Here is a 2,458-nt window from a genome sequence, read left to right on the forward strand (position 1 = left end):
AAAAGAATTGGACATGGCTTAGTGACTAAAGAACAACAACAAAATGTAGGAGACTATACTGTACAACACAGGGAACTGCATTTAGGAAATACAGTTTCAAGGACAAAAATCCACTCCATTACCCTTAAATTATAAATGTGTGCCAATCGGGGAAGATAGTTCCCTGGAAATGATATGTTCAAGGTTTTAGGAAAATCAATGTCTTAGAAAATACAAACTAATCTGAGTATTATCCAGGAGAGTATCTAATTTAGTATATCATCAGCCAAATTTTAAGATGCATCATTCTTTTTCAGAAAATATGCCATTTTATCTTATCAGAAATGTATTTCAAGGGGAAATGATCCCTGAAAGAATAAAGTAAAAGAGCTCTTACCTGATATCAGAAATACCTTTCAGTGATATTAAGATATTTGTCAATATTCCCTTTCTACAACTCAGGGAAGTGGTAAAAATCAGTGGCAAGTATCTATGAACATGAGTGCTTTAAAAATAATACAGCTCTTTAAATGTCTTTGACTTAGTCTAATTACTTTTCACATAAAATACAGAAATAGCCACAAAAATGTTTTAAGTAAATAGGATAATCCATTTGAGACAGAAAAACATAGTGAACCATTAGCATATGATGTTAAACATGGAAGCCAATATATGCTAAAGTTGTATTGCATAGAGACCCCATTCACAACAATTTAACAACTATTTTATAAGAGAAGCTGAGGCACTAGGAGGTTAAAGTACAAAATTGGCCTGGGTCACCTTCAGAGATATAAAGACAGAAATAAACCTTTTAGGTCACTCAAAGTATTCTCGGGTTTTAAGGTTCAAGAGTCTGCTTAGCAAAACAGCTTACATTTTTAAGATAGCTTTTTTTAAATCAAAGCAATTTTAATAGGACTCTTACCTGTAATCCCAGATTGAAATAGTACTGCAAAACTTTTGTATCTAAAATTAAATATTTAAATTTTAGTGACTAGATGACATAAAAAATTAAAACTTACCACTTAAAGAGCTCTTCTCTTCGACTATTTAATGTATATACAACAAATGTAGTCTTCCCACATCAACACTACCCTCAATCCTACCTTATAGTAAATGACCATTTACCTACCACTAAGATCATGTTCTAACTGAAAGTTTAATCAAGAAATACATATTTTAATTCTACTCTTAATATTAGGCAGATGTTACAGGAATACTACTATGCAAACACCTAGAAAGAATGTAATAAAGGCATTTTCTCGCTTGTCTCAAGACTAGAATTTTATTTTAATACAAATCTACTACAAAAGCAATCATACTCGTCTTTGGAGCTAAGACACAGTACAAATTAATGATCTATGAATGCCAGGATCAGTAATGTCCACTAAGATAACCAGCACTGTTTAAAACAATCTACCTTGTTTTTATTTAACATGACAAATATACCACCACTAGAACTCCAAAAAGAGGAGGCAATGAGCAGGGTAACTCAAATTATACCCTAAGGTGATAAAATTTCTCCAGACATAGAACTGTATACCTGTGATGGATTCATTTTGATATTTGGCAAAACTAATACAATTATGTAAAGTTTAAAAATAAAATAAATTTAAAAAAAATTTAAAAAAACTAGATGTATGAGAGAAGAGGGAATAGCCTTAGCATTTCAATTATAGCTCTAAATGCATTTTTACTGATTGACCTGGAATTCACATATATTCTTATCAATATAACAAGTTTTACTAACAAACTCTCAGAAAGCCCCTCCTTCTTAAGTTGGAGACTCCCAATACATACAAATGTATTTACTGCCTCTTTAAAAGAATGAGCTTGTATTCTGACTATTATGTGGTAGTACAGTATAAAAGCCTAATGCTCAAGCTGAAGAATATGAAAAGATAATAGCAGGAAGTAAACCCACAAATGTCATGGGATTCCACCTCTTGGTATTCACATATATTCACACAAAATCTGCATACAAAATACACACCAGTATTATTCACAATAGCAAAAATGTAGTAACAACCCAAATGTCCATCAACTAATAGATAATAAAGTGTATCTATATATAATGGACTGTTACTCAGCTGAAAAAAGAAAGAAATAATAATATATGTTACAACATGGATGAACCTTGAAAACACTATGCCAAGTGAAAGAAGTCAGCCTACAAAAGACCACATATTATATGACTCCAGAATAGGCAGAACTGTATGTCCAGAATAGGCAAATCTAGAGATGGAAAGCAGAACAGTAGTTGCCAGGACCAGAGAGAATGAAGACTAACTGCTAATTGGTATAGGGTTTCTTTTGGGGTTATGAAAATGTTCTGGAATTAGACAGTGGTGATGGCTGAACAAATCTGTGAATATACTAATCATTGGAAAAGACTCTGATGCTGGGAGGGATTGGGGGCAAGAGGAGAAGGGGATGACAGAGGATGAGATGGCTGGATGGCATCACTGACTCGATGGAC

At 32.9% G+C, this 2,458-nt stretch overlaps 1 protein-coding gene across 1 annotated transcript in view; it reads right to left on the reverse strand.

The window, feature by feature from the left end:
• Window positions 1-2,458, reverse strand: part of LOC104982063 (putative bifunctional UDP-N-acetylglucosamine transferase and deubiquitinase ALG13) — a gene marked incomplete at its 5' end in the record, with an annotated part of 9,195 nt that overhangs the window by 6,479 nt on the left and 258 nt on the right. Inside the window, one exon of the mRNA XM_010831385.1 lies at window positions 905-973. Coding sequence (XP_010829687.1) covers window positions 905-973 — 69 coding nt within the window. The remainder of the gene's footprint in view (window positions 1-904; window positions 974-2,458) is intronic.

The sequence above is a fragment of the Bison bison genome, unplaced genomic scaffold (genome assembly GCF_000754665.1).
Source record: "Bison bison bison isolate TAMUID 2011002044 unplaced genomic scaffold, Bison_UMD1.0 scf7180017859712, whole genome shotgun sequence".
NCBI classification, from domain to species: Eukaryota; Metazoa; Chordata; class Mammalia; order Artiodactyla; family Bovidae; genus Bison; species Bison bison.